This window comes from Pelophylax lessonae (genome assembly GCF_965119305.1).
Source record: "Pelophylax lessonae genome assembly, chromosome: 2".
In the NCBI taxonomy this organism is placed as follows: domain Eukaryota; kingdom Metazoa; phylum Chordata; class Amphibia; order Anura; family Ranidae; genus Pelophylax; species Pelophylax lessonae.
In genome coordinates this window covers 730816690-730832961 of record NC_138769.1, presented here as the reverse complement: position 1 = coordinate 730832961, position 16272 = coordinate 730816690, and the positions used below count along the sequence as shown (strand labels likewise).

General features: G+C 44.7%; 1 protein-coding gene across 1 annotated transcript in view; it reads right to left on the bottom strand.

Annotated features, from left to right (window-relative positions):
• DCHS1 (dachsous cadherin-related 1) overlaps positions 1-16272 on the bottom strand; it is a 136771-nt gene that overhangs the window by 15087 nt on the left and 105412 nt on the right. The window contains exons 11-17 of the mRNA XM_082245506.1: positions 12025-12264; positions 7420-7545; positions 7114-7323; positions 6084-6953; positions 3509-3622; positions 3111-3322; positions 2104-2258 (exon numbers count right to left, since the gene is read on the bottom strand). Of these exons, the coding sequence (XP_082101632.1) occupies positions 2104-2258; positions 3111-3322; positions 3509-3622; positions 6084-6953; positions 7114-7323; positions 7420-7545; positions 12025-12264 (1927 nt within the window). The remainder of the gene's footprint in view (positions 1-2103; positions 2259-3110; positions 3323-3508; positions 3623-6083; positions 6954-7113; positions 7324-7419; positions 7546-12024; positions 12265-16272) is intronic.

The window sequence follows — 16272 nt, the reverse complement described above, 5'->3', positions numbered from 1 at the left end:
ATTCGGCACTGTGCAAATTTAACTGACAATTGCGCGGTCATGCAAGGCCGTATCCAAACGAAATTTACGTCCTTTCTTTTCCCACAAACAGAGCTTTCTTTTGGTGGTATTTGCTCATCCCTGCGATTTTTATTTTTTGCGATATTAATAAAAAAATGCGACAATTTTGAAAAAATAACAATATTTTTCTACTTTGACAGTTAAAAAATATCCAATATATTCAATCTTTGTCATATATTTAGGCCAAAATGTATTAAGCTACATGTCTTTGACAAAAAAATTCTCAATGAGCGTATTTTTAACCGCTTTAAGACCGGAAGATTTTACCCCATTCCTGACCAGGCCATATTTTGCGATTCGGCACTGCGTTATTTTAACGGACAATTGCGCGGTCGTGCGATGCTGTACCCAAATTAAATTGACGTCCTTTTTTCCCCACAAATAGTGCTTTCTTTTGGTGGTATTTGATCACCTGTGAAATTTTTACTTTTTGCGCTATAAACAAAAAAAGAGCGACAATTTTGAAAAAATAACAATATTTTTCACATTTTTTTTATATGAAATTCCCCCCCCCAAAAAATGTAAAAATCAACATTTTTTAACATTTTAGGCCAATTTGTTTTCTGCTACATATGTTTGGTAAAAAAAAAAATCGCAATAAGCGTATTTTGATTGGTTCGCGCAAAAGTTATCGCAGCTACTATCTACGGGAAATTGATGTCATTTTTATTGTTTTTTTTTTTTTTAAACTAGTAATGGCGGCGATCTGCAATTTTTTTTGTGGGACTGCGACATTGCCGCGGACAGATCGGACCCTTGACCGACATTTTTGACACTTTTGGGGGTACCAGTGACATTACTACAGTAATCAGTGCTATAAATATGCACTGTTACTGAAAAAATGACACTGGCAGGGAAGGGGTTAAAGCGGAGATCCACCCTGGATTTTTTTTTTTTAATACCCCCGGGACAGTCAGGGCTAGTACATTCCACAATGGCTAGCCCCTGATCTGTCCCGGGTTGCACTTACCTGTTAGGACAAATACTTACCTTGAAAACGTCTTGTCCAGCGCTGCCATCTCAGATGTGGGCAGCTTGAAGCCAGCGAGATTCCCTTCGGCGTCTTCTTCCGCCTTCTTCGGTCCCACGATGCCCTGCGCCGGCCCCGCCGTCACTTCCGGGCCGCGCGCGTCATCCCTCCACAGCTTCTGGGCATGCCCAGAAGCTGTTTAGAAGGGGATGACGCGCGCGACCCGGAACTGACGTCGGGCCGGTGCAGGCGCAATGATTCCTGGGAGCGATGACGTTCAGCTCCCAGGAATCATTGCAGAGCCAGGAAGTGACGACGGGCCGCGGCCGAGGAAGGAGGAAGAAGGAAGTAAGGTAAGTATATTTTCTTCGCTACGAGGTAAGTAAAAAAAAAAAAAAATATGCGATTATCCATTTCTTTTTCAGGTGACCCGGAGCGAGAAGATGGAGGTAAGTATTAAATTAGGGTGGAACTCCACTTTAACTTTTATTGGTGATCAAGGGGTTAATGTATGCCTGGTGCTTACTGACGTGTGTGGGGGGGGGGGGGGGGACTGTGTGACACAGGCACAGATCGCAGGTTCAGCTATGCTGAATCCTGCAATCTGACCCTGCCTGTCACTTAGGAGATCCACCCGCTTTGTTTACACAAGCGGGCGGATCTCCACACTAGATCCGCGATGATCGAGGAAGAGCAGCGGTGATCACCGCCGCTCCTCCCCTGGCCCGACTCCCACTGTGACTGAATACAGTGGGAGCGAGCCTCCGGTGGCGCGCGGGCCGCTGAGAGAGGGGAATGTCTGATGACGTCACCAGACGATAACGAGCCACTGTGCCGCAGTAGCAGCACAGTGAGCAGTGTTAAAGTGGTTAAAACACAACACAACCTTTTGATGGGTAACAAAAAAGCCAACCATAAATTCAAAAACTGTAAAGTACTGGTTAGTGGAAACAAAACCAGAGGAACATGGAGGAATTGTAGGACTGTCAGTGTAAACAGGGAAGATGTCAACATATAGATGTCTGAGATGATAGAGAAATTAAACCAGAAGACAGTATTGAGGCCACACTTACCGTGCCTCAGACCAGATCTCCCGGTCTAAAATAGCAGTCGTTGCTATGACACCTGTCTGGGCATCAATACGAAACAGATCCTTCATGGGCTGTGATGGCGCAAAAGCGTAAATGACCTGACCGTTCATGCCTTGGTCTGGATCTTCAGCGAGAACCTGGAGGACAGAAGAATACTCCTGTCACCTATGTAAAAGTTGACAGTTAACTTAAGCCTTGTACACACGCAACGATTATTGGCCGACCGATCGTCCGACTTTTGTCCAAGTTGTGTTTTGTTGGTTGGAATGTGCCTAGACTGCACACAAATTTTCTCGGCCACCAAATTCCTACTTCAGAAGTGATGTCATGTGTTGGTTTGTTTTCTTTGTGTTTTTTCTTCTCTGAGCATGCCCAGACTTGCTCATCAGATTTTTCCCTGTCAAAATCTGTACTGACTGCATGAAAATCGGCCGTTGTGTTGACGGCCAACAAAAATTTTATAGTCTGCAAACCAGATTTTTTTCGGCCGAAAAGTTGGAGTTGGTTGTCGGGAAAGCATCATACTAACAAGCCGAAAATCGGCAGATCGGACGTTGGCCGAAAATTCCCAGCCCATTTTCGATGCGTGTGTACGGGGCTTTACTTTGGCATCTAGATACTGGATCTGCCTTGACACCTTTCATGGTGATTCGGTAGAGGTGATTGTGCTACCTGTGTAGAAATAAATTCTGGTGTATATTCCTGATGCTCATTAGAGCTGAGCTTCATGGAACCTTGTTGAATGTGAAAATCTTCTACTACTATACCATGAACTGGATATATGAGAACCTTTTCGAATTTGTTGACATTTGTTACTATGTTCATTTGGAGATTCATATATATTAGAATCTCTGAAAAAGATATTTTTGTCGGGAAAACAAATCAAATTAAAATGTACATTTCTATCAGCTTTAACTTCTGGGATTTAAAATAAAAAAAAAATTTAATTTTTAAATTTAAATTGAAAAAAAAAAAAAAAATAGGATTACCTGTATGATGCGGCTCCCACCAGCCTGGGCCTCCCAGATATGAACTGTGTATTGTGGGAGCTGAAAGCGTGGTGCGTTGTCATTGGCATCCTGCAGTAGGACATTGACGGTAGTAAAGGCATAATACTGGGCTGTCTCTGCCTGCACCACCAACTTGTGCCGTGGGCTGGATTCGTAGTCCAACTGTGTTGGCTGCAGGACCGTAATCTGCCCTGTGGGGGAATACAAAGTTAGTTATTTATTGTCCAGCTAATGGATGGTAACTTAAGGACGGTAAAGGGTGTGCAAATTCTAAATAAAGAAAAATTCAGCACAGTTCTCCAATGCACATTTCCTTATGTTCTGTTTTTTTACAAACAGGAAGATTTGGAAGAAATGGAGTGCATTTATAAGGGTACCTGTGTTTGGGTTGATGGTAAAGGCACCATGCTCATTTCCGCTGAGGAAGCTGTAGGTGATCTTCCCAGAAGAGCCTCCATTGTGTGTGGCTCTCACCGCTCCAACCACAGAGCCTGCAGAGAAGCACATGGAAAATGCAAAAAAAGTAGATGTAAACCCAATTGCTAAAATCTCATGTAAGCTTTAACATAGTAAAGCGGTAGAAAATACTGCTTCATCACTAGTACCTACAGGTAAGCTTATAATACAGCTTACCTATAGGTACAAGGAATATCTCCTCGTTTAGGAGCAGCCAGTGATGTCACTGGTGCATGCGCACTGCAATCTGAATGGACGGCACCCATCCATTCAGGGTACCTTGCTACGCCTGTGGCTCCAGCAGTGATGTCATCGTGGCTCTGCCATTCAAACGTCCGGAGCCCATGAACCCAGAAGGAAGACACACATCACACAAGCATGTTCTACTGTTGTCAAATCAGGAAAAACGCCATGCAGCCATTGCTGAAGTGCACATAGACGGGGAGAGGGTGCAAAGAGGCTGCAGGAGATTGGCAGCACTGAGATGCAAAGGATGAAAAAAAAAGTGAAAAACAGGTATTTTATTAAAGTAATAGTAAACGTTTAAGGAAAAAAAAATTATCCCTGCAAGGCAAACGCATAAAGCGCAAAGGCATGCTCACGGGAGTCATGGCCACAGCACACAGCTCTAAAGGAACAGCACGGGTATGCCATTCCTTCAGAGCGCTTGCGCCAGTGACATCACTGGCTGCTGCTTACTAGAATATCTCCTAAACTGTGCACATTTAGGAGATATTCATTTAACCTACAGGTAAGCTTTATTATAAGCTTGTCTGTAGGTAAAAATAAAAATAGAGTTTATTAGCACTTTAATAGGAATGACAATTCTTTGATACATAGTGCTTTAGGAAACGAAAAGTCATTCAGTTACTGGTTATATCTCAAAGAGATTAGCAATGTAGGAAAAAGGGGTGCTGTTATTTTAGACACGTACCTACAGGGGTCGCAATTGCAACTTTGGCTCCATGTTTCAAGGGGCCTGAGTGACTCCCTGTTTACCTGGATAGGAGGGGTGGTGGCATATGGAGGAACCGATCAACTCCCTCCTACAGGGAATGCCTGCTTCTCCTCTCCCTCCTGCAGGCATTCAGCAGCTGCAAGATGTAGAGGATTGGTTCTTCTATGTATGCTGCCCCACCATTCCTCATATCCAGCTCCCTAATTCTCCCCCTGGGCCCCTGTTCTTTCTCCTGGCCCCCCTGTGCTGTCAACCACCCTCCCTTATTCCTTATTATGCTATCAGGATAGAGAGCAGTCTGTCTTAATGAATAGAGTCAGCGATCCGTACTGATTACTGATTCTGTACATTTATAACTGAAACATAGTAAGCTACTGAAACATAGTAAGCTGTGTTTACTATTTTACGAATGAATATGAAGCTAATGCAGAACTATTCCTGCCCATTAATTCTGTACAGCTGAGGCTGCAGAGATAGAAAATGGGGGCTGTGTCCTTAATCTCTTTTCTATGTCTCAAAGGTGAAACATCAAAGTCTGTTTAGACCACTGATATCTCACCAAAGCCACCAACGGGGCTCCTAAAATAATGGCGCTTTTCCACTGCATGGAACCGAACGGTTCGGCTCGCTTTTGTGCTTTTCCACTGCTGGTACCGCATGGTATAGTGTAGGAACGGTTCGGTACGGCGGCGCTTTTCTCAAAAACAGTACCACCTCGATTGTGGTTCCAAGAGGTACCATACCCGGTACCATATCCCACAATCCTTTGCATGCAGTCACTACTAGCCACTGATTGGTTAGAGAATCCCACCCACCCCGTTGTTATCCCACCCACTTAACTTTAGTACTACTTTAGTGGCAAAGCAAACCGTACCGTACCGAACCGTTCCAAAACCGTACCATGCGGTACCAGCAGTGGAAAAGCAAACCGGGCCAAGCAGGGCTGAGTAGAGCCGAGCCGGTACTTGCAGTGGAAAAGTGCCATAATTGTTAAAAATATATAAATAAATAAAATCAAAAAATAATAAAAAATAAAATAACAAAAATAAAAAAACTACTGACACTAGTGGTGGAACTACCAGGGTCACAAAGGTCGCACTGGCGACCAGGTTCTGGCAACCGCGCTCGTACAGAAGGACAGCCGTTGGGGGTCAGGGAAGCCCTTCATGGTTTCTTGCATAGGGGCCCTGAAGGTTCTAGTCATGCCTCTGCAGAGGGGGTAATGATAACACCACGTAGGGGCAGAGAGAAAATCACAGAGCATAAAAATGATGGTATACCACAAAGCGAGCCTGCTGTTATATCAGTGGGACAGATGGAGGCCAATGCTGGACTCTTACAAAATCCTTTTATATCTTGGATTTAGTTCATTTGAGTTATCTCAACATTTCACCTATATGGACAGCTGTTTGACCATAAGACAAAAGGCTTACCAGTATTGCTGGTTCTATAATGAATTTGTGGGAGCTATGTGCTAATTGATTAATTATTGTAAACAAAATAGTGAAGTCCTAGGTCTTGTATGACCCCACTCTCACCTTGCTGGCTGTTTTCTGACAAGCTGATGTCGGTGGAATCTCTCGAGAAACGAGGTCCTCGGGCTGCTTCCTCCCGTAGATGTATGACCAGCACAGCTGTGGTTGAAAGCGGAGGTTCCCCCAGATCTGAGGCCTGTACAAAGACTGTGCGATCTTTGGGACTCATCCCTTCCAGCGGCTCCAACAAACGCACCTCCCCAGTGTAAGGGTCCACTGAAAACCCACCTTTTGTTGACTGTGGAGCCAACCTGTAGAGGATAGAAGCATTGGCACCTGCATCCTTGTCTTCTGCTCTCATTGCAGCCAATGTCCGTTTGATGGGCGTGTTACGGGACAGGTTTATAAGGAACGGACTACGCTGAAATGCTGGGGGATTGTCATTCACATCTCGAACTATAACTGTCACAGAGGCCTCTGCACTACGTGGTCCTGAGGGGTCCGAATCCATAACCCATGCTATGAATGTGTAAGAAGCTCGGCGCTCGCGGTCAAGCTGAACTGCGGTTGTGATCTGTCCAGTTAGTGGATCAACATGGAAGGCTCCCTGAGTACCATTAGATAGATGGAATGTTGTTTGACCATTGGGGCCATGGTCGGGGTCAACGGCTGCCAACTTTAGAACTAAACTGCCTATCGGGGCATCTTCTGAGACCTCGGCATTGTAAGAGGCTGCTGAAAAGGTTGGTGTATTATCATTAAGATCCAGTACAGACACGGTGACAACTGTAGTGGCACTGAGAGATGGATTGCCGCCATCGTGGACTAATACAGTAAGGCGGTAATCTGATACAGATTCTCGGTCCAAGGCTCGTGATGTGGAAAGGGCTCCAGATTTGGAGTCTAAATTGAAGTCAGTGGATGGAGCACCATCTAATAAGAAAAGAAAATAAACACTAAGTATGACAGTATGGAATCCTCCAACAAACCACAGATCACAAAATCTGCCTTTTACGTGATCATAGGTTTACTTTGTCCTTATTTTACCCTTGGGTGATCTGTGAAAATGCCAAGAAGCTTAAAAGCAACTCACCAATAAGCTGATACTGGAGGTGCCCATTGCTACCGGCGTCAGGGTCCCAGGCACGGAGTATGCACAGGGTCGTGGGATCCTGATTTTCAGGCACTTCCAAGAACACATTGTCATTCTCAAATTTTGGAGCATTGTCATTCTCATCATCAATGGTGATGTGCACCCGCGTCTCTGACACTCGCGGCGGGGAGCCTTCATCCCGAGCATAAACTGTATTACAAGGAGTGAGATGCAGTTAGTGGGTATACAGAGTATATGACAGATTTGGGGGGGGGGCAGGATCATGTTCCCCAACTAAAGTTTTACCTGTTAGTTTGTACACCTCCTTCGTCTCTCGATCAAATGCCCGCTTGGTAGTTAGAATTCCAGTTTTTGGATCAAGAGAAAACTCGTCCCCAGTCACCCCTCCATATGTGATCTGTCCACCAGGGCCTGTGGAAACGAGGCATTTTGAAAAAGGTGTTACCACCTTCATATTGTGGAAACACCATACAAGGTACATTTATATAAAAAGCGGTGATTTTATTTAGTAAGTTTAATTTATCAAAAAATTCTGTTAAGCACTGAGCCGTCCCAATGTTGCCAACTACTAGTTGGTGAGGTATTACACATCTAGATACAGTGCATTGCGAAAGTATTTGGCCCCCTTGAACTTTTCAACCTTTTGCCACATTTCAGGCTTCGTCCATAAAGATATAAAACTATTTTTTTTGTGAAGAATCAACAACAAGTGGGACACAATCATGAAGTGGAACGAAATTTATTGGATATTTCAAACTTTTTTAACAAATAAAAAACTGAAAAATTGGGTGTGCAAAATTATTCAGCCCCCTTAAGTTAATACTTTGTAGCGCCACCTTTTGCTGCGATTACAGCTGTAAGTCGCTTGGGGTATGTCTCTATCAGTTTTGCACATCGAGAGTCTGAAATTTTTGCCCATTCCTCCTTGCAAAACAGCTCAAGCTCAGTGAGGTTGGATGGAGAGCGTTTGTGAACAGCAGTTTTCAGTTCTTTCCACAGATTCTCGATTGGATTCAGGTCTGGACTTTGAATTGGCCATTCTAACACCCGGATATGTTTATTTGTGAACCATTCCATTGTAGATTTTGCTTTATGTTTTGGATCATTGTCTTGTTGGAAGACAAATCTCCGTCCCAGTCTCAGGTCTTTTGCAGACTCCATCAGGTTTTCTTCCAGAATGGTCCTGTATTTGGCTCCATCCATCTTCCCATCAATTTTAACCATCTTCCCTGTCCCTGCTGAAGAAAAGCAGGCCCAAACCATGATGCTGCCACCACCATGTTTGACAGTGGGGATGGTGTGTTCAGGGTGATGAGCTGTGTTGCTTTTTCGCCAAACATAACGTTTTGCATTGTTGCCAAAAAGTTGGATTTTGGTTTCATCTGACCAGAGCACCTTCTTCCACATGTTTGGTGTCTCCCAGGTGGCTTGTGGCAAACTTTAAACGACACTTTTTATGGATATCTTTAAGAAATGGCTTTCTTCTTGCCACTCTTTCATAAAGGCCAGATTTGTGCAGTATACGACTGATTGTTGTCCTATGGACAGAGTCTCCCACCTCAGCTGTAGATCTCTGCAGTTCATCCAGAGTGATCATGGGCCTCTTGGCTGCATCTCTGATCAGTCTTCTCCTTGTAGGAGCTGAAAGTTTAGAGGGACGGCCAGGTCTTCGTAGATTTGCAGTGGTCTGATACTCCTTCCATTTCAATATTATCACTTGCACAGTGCTCCTTGGGATGTTTAAAGCTTGGGAAATCTTTTTGTATCCAAATCCGGCTTTAAACTTCTCCACAACAGTATCTCGGACCTGTCTGGTTTGTTCCTTGTTCTTCATGATGCTCTCTGCGCTTTAAACGAACCTCTGAGACTATCACAGTGCAGGTGCATTTATACAGAGACTTGATTACACACAGGGGGATTCTATTTATCATCATTAGTCATTTAGGTCAACATTGGAACATTCAGAGATCCTCACTGAACTTCTGGAGAGAGTTTGCTGCACTGAAAGTAAAGGGGCTGAATAATTTTGCACTCCCAATTTTTCAGTTTTTTATTTGTTAACAAAGTTTGAAATATCCAATAAATTTCGTTCCACTTCATGATTGTGTCCCACTTGTTGTTGATTCTTCACAAAAAATTACAGTTTTATATCTTTATGTTTGAAGCCTGAAATGTGGCAAAAGGTCGCAAAGTTCAAGGGGGGCGAATACTTTCGCAAGGCACTGTAACTGGGGACTGAACTGCACACATGCTGAGCCCATTATGAGGGATTCACACCATCGCTGTGCTGAGGGCTTGGGACTCTACACCTGCTATACTCGTTATGAGCGATTCCCATTCCCATCATCCCTGTGCTGAGTTCCCAGGTCTGCACACCTGCTGTGTCCATTATGAGGGATTCACACCATTCGCTGCATGGATATCTTGGGACTCCACGCCTGCTGTGTCCATTATGAGGGTTCCCACCCTCCCTAGGGGTTCCTAGGCCTGTACACCTGCTGTGACTGTTATGAGGGCTTTCCACCATTACTGTGCTGAGCTCCTAGTTCTGCACACCCACTGTGCTCATTATTAGGGGTTCCCACCATCCCTGCACTGAGTTCCCTGGTATATACACCTACTGTGCCATTGTGGGGGGTTTCCACCATCCCTGCACTGCGTTCTATGATCTGCACAGAGACCAGGGTTGTTGGGAACCCCTCATAATGGGCATAGCAGATGTGCAGACCCAGTACTAGGGATGATGACAGAAGAAACCATCAAGTGGTACTAACTGTTCAGCATCTATCAGAAGCTGGACAATCAGTTTAGGGTGGAATGACCATTTACCTGATGTTAGCCCAACAATTTAAGTCCTACATGCAATAAAAGAATGGTCTGCCTTTCTGGTGATGTTTTTTGTTACACCTGCATTTAGGGTGTAACACAAATCATGGTCACATTCAGCAGCCCCCACATTTAGAACCCCAACCTAACAGGGATCTATAAATGGAAGACTACAAGTCCCATCCGCAGAGACAGACTCATCAGTCTCAATGTAGCAAAAGTGCAGTGACAGTGTTTACTTCCTCCAGACCCACAAATAAAGACCTTTACCTCCATACAGACCTGGGGCTGGGGCAAATAGTCTGCAGGAGCCTGTGCATTGCACCCGAAATGCACTGGTAGCAGTTGCAATGCCCTGCCAGCTCCAATTAAAAAAAAATGTATAAATGCATGTATTAATATGAGTGCATTTATTAATTTGCTTATATAGCACCATCAATTTACACAGAGCTTTACATATGTACTAACATCAGTCCCTGCCCTCAAGGAGCTTACAATCTAATGCCCCGTACACACGTGCAGATTATCTGAAGACTTTTGTCTGCAGACTTACCAAAACCATATAATATGAGGTCAAACCTAAACACTTTCAATTTGTATGCAATCCGGCAGGCCCTTGCACTACATAGAAAAGGTAAATCTGAAGACAAAAGTCTTCAGATAATCTGCACGTGTGTACGGGGCATTAGGTTCCTAACTCACATCCATACATACACATACTAGGGCCAATTTACATAGCAGCCAATTACCTTTGAAAACGTCATCTGTGACGAAACGTCGTCAGGGCACGGCGTACTGACGTCATCCGATCGCGACCAGAGAGTGCGGGCGAGCGAAGCCGTCCGGCTGGCGGCTGCACACAATTGCTCATTCTATCCTGGTTTCTGTGAGTGTTCTTGCTTTTTATTTTTGGAATAAATTTTACTGTTTTACGCTATGGGAGCCTCTTTCTCTCTTTTTGAATGGTGAACTTTGGGAACATCTGAGGATCAGTTGCTCAAGTCTATGGTCGGGCCCCCAACCATCCATTAACATACAGGCGTGGTTGATCAAAAGATCTGGTAAGAGGCGACCCCTACTGGTTCTTTTCCGGTACTGAATCTTGGTGTCTTATTGGAATTTGATTTGTACACACTTGGTTTTGCTTTCACATGGTAAGAGGCTCATCTAGCTGGTGATGGTTCTACACCTATCTCTCATCATTGTTTTTTTCACTTTGGCTTATATATCATTGTCGTCTGGTAAGAGGCAACTTCAGCTGGACTATATTAATTGTTTTGTCTGCATCAACCCTTATTTTTATTTGGTAAGGGGTGTTTAACACATATTAATTTCTTCATTTACACACTTGTTTACTGACAATAGTGATCTTTGGTGGTGGTTTAATTTACACACATGTTATCCTCAAGTCACATTGGTGATATTTACCTAGTTGTTGGGTTTTACGCTATTGCGTATTTTACATTTTTTTCATGATCCAATGACCATTGAGTCTATCGCTCACGTGGGCCTGGATCTTCTATCAAGGTGACAAGATTTATAGAGCATCTGCTTCTCTCTTACCTGAATCTGGTAAGCTTATACCCTTAAGGGAGTCTGGTCCAGGACTACATCTAGGATTTTGTCATCGTCATTTAATATTGGGACTTTTTGGATTTTACATCTCCATTTATCATACTTAGCGCAACTTAATTTACAAACATTCTACAGGGTGTGGTCACACTTGAAGTTGCTGCTGTTCAAATTACTTCCTTTAAGCGCGGTTAATCCCCCTCTATATACTATAGCAGCCAATTAACCAGCATGTCTTTGGAGTGTGGGAGGAAACCCAAGCAGGCACAGGGAGAACATGTAAACTCTGTGCAGGTAGTGCCTTGGTTGAGATTCAAACTGATGGCCCCCAGTGCTACCAGGCAGAAGAGCTAGCCGCTTAGCCACTGTGCTGGCCAAACTAAATACTTTATTTTGTCTTTAAATGCCAGGAAAAAGTACTGACATGCAAATGAAGCAAACCCAGCCTCAAAATGTACTATGCATTGTTCTAGCACAGTTCCCTTCACTCACCGAGATCTCTGTCCACAGCCCGCAATCTCAGCACACTTGTGCCGGAGGATTGGTTTTCCAGCACCTTCCCTTCATACTGGGTTTTCTCAAAGGTGGGTGTTTCGTCATTTACATCAAGAATGGAGACGGAAAGTGTCTGTGTGCTGGACAGGCGAGGCGAGCCATGGTCCATTGCCACTAGGGTTAGGTTATATCCGGGTGTCTCCTCACGATCTAGAGCTCTCACCACAGACAGGGCACCTAAATGGAAAGACATCAACGATACAATCAATTAATAGGACAAACCAGCAAACATTTTGGTGAGACCATCCTTATACATAAAGCACAGCAAACCCAACGAGAATGCTGAACCACAAGCTACTAAAGGCCACTTGCATACTTAAGGTTAGGCCCACCAGAGAAAATCAGAGTTCACTCCACTTCAGCTGAAAACAGGTCACAGGAGTGCAGAAAAGCTTGTTTGGCTGTACTTCCCCTTTAAAGGAATAATAACTCCTAAAGTAAAAACCCTGTGAGAAGTCTCTAACAGCATAACTGAAGCTGCTATAATTATTATTATTACTATAGCCAGCTGCTGGGCTACCGCAATATGGAGAAAGAGACATTGCCTTTAATTCTTCTCTCACACTAATGGGAATACAGTACTGATGTTATGCTGCACCATTCTCCTCCAGCCAGCAGGGGGAGAGCTAAACCCATGCAATCCCACAGACTTCTATGCAGAGAGCTGAGAATTCTAGAAATTGTAGTTTGAGACAGCAGTCATATAATGGGATGAATAGACTCCTTAAACTATAGATCCCAGCAGTGCTGTATTTTGGCCTAGGCCAACAAGGCCCAGGCCTAGGGCGGCACTTTGCAGGGGGGCAGCAAAAAAAGCCGCCCCCTCCACCTGAGACTCTATTGGCCACTGGTAGCTCTCTCATCCCCTCTCTCTTACCCCCTCACACCCCCCTTCTCTCTTTCACCCCGCCCCCTCTCACCCCCCTCTCTCTCACCCCTCACACCCCCCTTATCTCTCTCACCCCTCTCTCTCTCTCTCATCCCCCTCTTTCTCTCTCTCTCTCTCTCTCATCTCCCCTCTCTCTCTCATCCCCCTCTCTCTCTCTCTCATCCCCCCTCTCTCTCTCTCTCATCCCCCCTTCTCTCCCCCCCCCTCTCTCTCTCATCCAGCTTTCTCTCTGTCTCTCTCACCCCCCTTTTCTCATCCCCCTCTCTCTCTCTCTCACCCCCCTCTCATCCCCCCTCTCTCTCCCTCCCTCATCCACCCCGCTCTCCCTCCCTCACCCACCCCCCCTCATGAGATCTCAGGGGTTCATGCTGGGACTTGCAGTCCTTCAATTTTTGAGGGAGTTACATCCATTAAAAAGGAAGGAGTGGGGCAAATTTACATAGAACAGGGAGGGGGGCGCTCAATTTTAGTCTTGCCTAGGGCAGCACAAAATCAACATACACCACTGGATCCCAGTAGGCACTGTTCAGTAGGAGGAGAGGAGAGATGATTTTTATTAAACTGCCCAGAAAGGTTCTTCCTCTTGGCACTGAGAGAGTTAGAAAGAGAGCGCATCTCTGTCTGAATATTCACTTGCCACCTGAAGACCATACCAGTAGAGATTCAAGCCTGAGAATGGGAATAAGGTCACCTAGGGGGCAATACAGCACCACCCAGAAAAATATCACAGCACCTGCACTGCTGCTGAAGGGACACAGGAACGTCCACTCACACTCTGTTTACCACCGCTGATCCCTGGAGGCTTTTGAGGACAAACTAAGCCCCCCCCCCCTTTCTACAGAAAGAGGTCACTGCAGCATCCCAGGACTGGTGAAAGGGGTATTTGTCCATTGCTGATTCTGATAGAGAAAATGAGCCATGGACAGCAGGACACTAATGCCTCGTTTCCACTGAGCGGATCATCGGTTCGGGTCGGTTCGTTACAGTACGCTATTTTCGGTGTTTCCATTATGAAAGTGGCCCATACAACCGAACCAAACCGCACCATTCCTGGTCCTGCTTCAGATGTAGGGCCATAGGAAATGGTACGGTACAGTTAGGGCGGAGCTATTGGCATCACACGATAGATTCCACTGATCGGCAGACAGGAAAACCTCAATGCTCACGTCAAAAGACATTTGGTGTAAACCCCACATGGCCCCTGGCAGTCCGACTTGCAGTGGAAACGCTCACCTGAATAGGCCGGACCATTCTAACCCTTCCAAACTGTACCGACCCAAACCATTCCACTCAGTGGAAATGAGGCATAAGTGTACCCAATTCATACTGCACTCTATACTGCACTTATTCCAAACCTAGACTGCACCTATACCAACCATACATTGGCAAAAATAATTATTTGATCCCCTGGAGATTTTGTAAGTTTGCCCACTTATGAAGAAATGAAGGGTCTATAATTGTTATCATAGGTGTATTTTAAATGATAGAGACAGGATATCTACCAAAAATCCAGAAAAAACACATGATACAAATTTTATAAATTGAGTTGCAGTTCAGTTAGTAAAATACATATTTGATCGTCTACCAACCTACAATAATTCTTGCTTTCACAGACTGGCTACAGTATGTGCTTAAGTGGTACACAGATTAGTCCTGTCATATTAGGAAAGTGCTCCTAATGACAGCGCGTTATGTGTATAAAAGACACCTGTCCACAGAATCTCTTCCATTCATTCCTTACCATCATGGGCAAGACCAAAGAGCTGTCAAAGAACATCAGAGACAAGATTGTAGACCTGCACAAGGCTGGAATGGGCTGCAAGGCCATCGGCAAGAAGCTTGGTAAGAAGGAGACAACTGTTGGAGCGATTATTTGCAAATGGAAGAAATACAAAATAACCATCAATATCCCTCGGTCTAGAGCTCCATGCAAGATTTCACCTCATGGGGTAAGAATGGTCATGAGAAAAGTGGGGGTCAGCTCAGAACTACATGGGGTGAGCTTGTGAATGATCTCAAGGCAGTTGGGACCACAGTCACCAAACAAACCATTGGTATTACAGTACGCTGCCATGGATTGAAATCCTGCAGCGCCCACAAGGTCCCCTCCTCAAGAAGCCACATGTACAGGCCCGTCTGATGATTGCCAATGAACATCTAAATGATTCAGAGAAGGATTGGGAGAAAGTGCTGTGGTCAGATGAGATCAACATTTAGCTCTTTGGCATTAACTCGACTCACCGTGTTTGGAGGAAGAAAAATTCTGACTATGACCCTAAGAACACCATCCCTACAGTCAAGCAAGGAGGTTGAACCATTATGCTGCATTATAGGGCCAATGGATGGGGCCATGCATTGTAAAATCTTTGATGAGAACCTTCTTCCCTCAAACAAAATTCTGAAGATTGGTCATGGATGGGTCTTCCAGCATGACAATGACCCAAAACATACCACCGAGGCAACAAAGGAGTGGCCTATTAAAGACAGCACATTAAGGTCATGGAGTGGCCTATTAATTCTATAGAAAATTTATGGAGGGGACTGAAATTTCGAGTTGCCAAGGGACAGACAAGTGTAAGATTCTGGTACCTTTGGTACCCTTATTTACCATTTTCCTTTCAAAACATTGCGTCCCACCTTTCTAGTTAGGTGGAACGCATACACCTTTAAGACGGATGACGTCATCGCTGAGCGCCGCTGAGCGGCTATTTCAATCGCCGGCGTTCTCTCTCACGTTGTTCGTTCAATGTGTGTCTACATGCTCACAAGCCTTGTCTTGCTGTCGGAACCTCCAGCTATTTGCCTTTACCTGGAACAGACCGGAACCTCGCAACTGATCCCGTATCTCGCTACCGGATCACTCCCTCACTACTGGACCCCTCTACTTACTAAACCTTACTAGTGATAAGTACCCCACAGGGGAATCCTCCATAACTAACTTACACTATCATCTTCTGCACATTAAGGACTGTTACTATCTATGCATACTAATTCTACCATCTCCACTGTTACATAGATTGCTAGCTCTTGAGTCTACTACCATCTATTCTTGCACTGGGTTAGTCTATCCTGTCTATGTCATCTGCTGTCCTTACCACCTGTTACCATACATGATTACTAACCTATCTGCATTCTACCTATTACCATCTACTACTCTCCTGAACATTACTATCAAGTGCTTACCATTACTGTCACTGCTTACACCTGTCCCTTCAGCACATCACCTCCATACTACCATATACATCCTATCACTCCAGGAACATCTTATTGAGTGTGTGTATATCTGTATGCTGAAG